This window comes from Hipposideros armiger, unplaced genomic scaffold (assembly GCF_001890085.2).
Source record: "Hipposideros armiger isolate ML-2016 unplaced genomic scaffold, ASM189008v1 scaffold_535, whole genome shotgun sequence".
Lineage (NCBI taxonomy): Eukaryota > Metazoa > Chordata > Mammalia > Chiroptera > Hipposideridae > Hipposideros > Hipposideros armiger.
In genome coordinates, this window is record NW_017731885.1 from 440,786 (window position 1) to 442,772 (window position 1,987).

Sequence of the window (1,987 nt, forward strand, 5' to 3'; positions counted from 1 at the left end):
AGACCTCAGGTGATAAAGGACAGCAAAGGGAGCAGAGCACCAGGGCCACCTTTCTAGCGCATTCTTTACTTCTGCATTTTCAGTTCTCCAGAGCAGCACGCTTAGCAGAAACAAACCTCCCTTGCAGACTGAAAGTTCTGGCCTTCAAAGATGCAACCAGAAGTCACCAGGAAAGCTTCTGGGAAAGTTCTTTAGAGGTGGGGGAGGGTACTGGCAAACAGCCTGTCCTCCTTCCCTTCCTGCTGAGAACATCTCCATGATGCTGGAGGCTAAGCAGCTGACTAGCTAAGGATGGTTGAGCAGGACAACAGAGGAGCTCGGGTCCCTAGGAGCACCTCAGACCCCGGGACAGCCTTGAAGGTCAGCTAGCTGCACCTTTCCTCTGCACCTCGGAAGTGCTCTGTTCCACACAGATGGACATGAGCCTAACTCATAAGCCCAGTTCAACTACAGCATTTCCGTGCTGACCCATTTTATATATTGAAGTTCTGGGGAAGGCTCTGTTTCAAAAAAATGTAACTGCCTTAAAATAAAAATCACTAAACACTGGAATAGTGATGAAGCACTGTCTGAGAAGGGTCTACAGCGCTGCGTTCCTGCTGGCTAGAGGGTGGTCAACACAGCCTCCTGGCACCCTCACCCCTTAGTGCTGTTCAGTGACTTTCACCCCCTCTCGAATTATCCGTGTCATCTGAGCCAGCCTCTCTGCCTTGCTTAAAGCCAACATCCCAGCTTGTGCCCTCTCCCCATTTTTATTGATGTGTTTATCTTTTTCTTAAGGACCTAAAAGATCTCTGTATGTAAGGATATAAACTGTCATANGGAACAGCTATCAGTTGGATTTTGTGTGTGGTGATGGGACTTGCTAGGAGGATTGATCACATTTAAAGCAACGACCTTCATCAACCATTTTTGTAAGTCAACCACAAGGCACAGCATGGATTTTGGAGGGCAAACTCAAAAGACTCATCCACCAGGGTAGCAGAGCCTGTCAGTGCTCTAATGAGTAGGGTGAGAAAGAAACATGGAAAGTCCGGGGCTGCAGTCAGGAAGAAAGGCACAGAGGGAATAAAGAGCTTCCATAGTAACTACCCACCCACCTCACCACCCAGCACTCACAAATGATGTTTCAAACAATGGACAAAATATTTCAAAGAATGGACAAAATGAAAGTTATTTCAAAAATGGCAGAAATATTCAAGGCCAGTCTGGAAACAGAACACTAACCCATGAGCCACTTCATCGCAATCCCAGCATCCCATCCCCCCCAACACCCCTTCACTCCCCCACCATCAAAGCAAGAGCCTGATTTACAGAAGGCTGCAGGAAAGCTACCACAGTCAATCCCAATCGGAAGTCAGGAAACCCAATTTCAAAACTGTTAAGCTCACCGAGGGACAGAGTAGTAACCACAGTGCTGGTCAAAGACATTTAGCAAATTCTTCCCGACTGAATGCAGACAGAGATCAACAGGAAGGAGACAGCACCTGCGGCAGTGGCACAACTGTGCACACTGACAGATGTGAGGGCTCCAGGCTGTCACCACCGACCTGGGTTTGTGGCTCTGGACAAGTCAACATAGCCTGATGCTAAGTGCTCAATCAACAGCGGTACTACAGCTATAATTGATATTGTCATTACGTCCTCTTTACATAAGCTGCCATCAAAGAGGCACTGAATAACACGCAGGGACGGGCTCTCTCTATACATATAAGTGATTTATTTAGAAGGAAAACATGCGCAGAAGAACTCACCCACAGGGACCCTAGCGAGGGCAAACAGGAACACGTTGGTAGACGCTCCAAGAATGAGATAACCCAGGGCACTGAACAGAATACACACCAGCAAGGAAGTCCGTCTTCCAGTCATATCGCTCCAGCAGCCCTGAGAAAGCAAGAAACACAGAAAGTCCTGTGACTCAGTAAAATCACCACCACGGAAATGCCTCCCGAATGTGACCCAGTGGAAATCGTCAGGGAGTTTGGGC

General features: G+C 48.0%; 1 protein-coding gene across 4 annotated transcripts in view; it reads right to left on the reverse strand.

Moving 5' to 3' along the window:
- SLC67A2 (solute carrier family 67 member 2) overlaps positions 1-1,987 on the reverse strand; it is a 29,154-nt gene that overhangs the window by 10,094 nt on the left and 17,073 nt on the right. For all 4 annotated transcript variants that reach the window (XM_019668727.1, XM_019668728.1, XM_019668729.1 and 1 more), the window contains one exon: positions 1,755-1,884. In XM_019668727.1, coding sequence (XP_019524272.1) covers positions 1,755-1,884 — 130 coding nt within the window. The remainder of the gene's footprint in view (positions 1-1,754; positions 1,885-1,987) is intronic.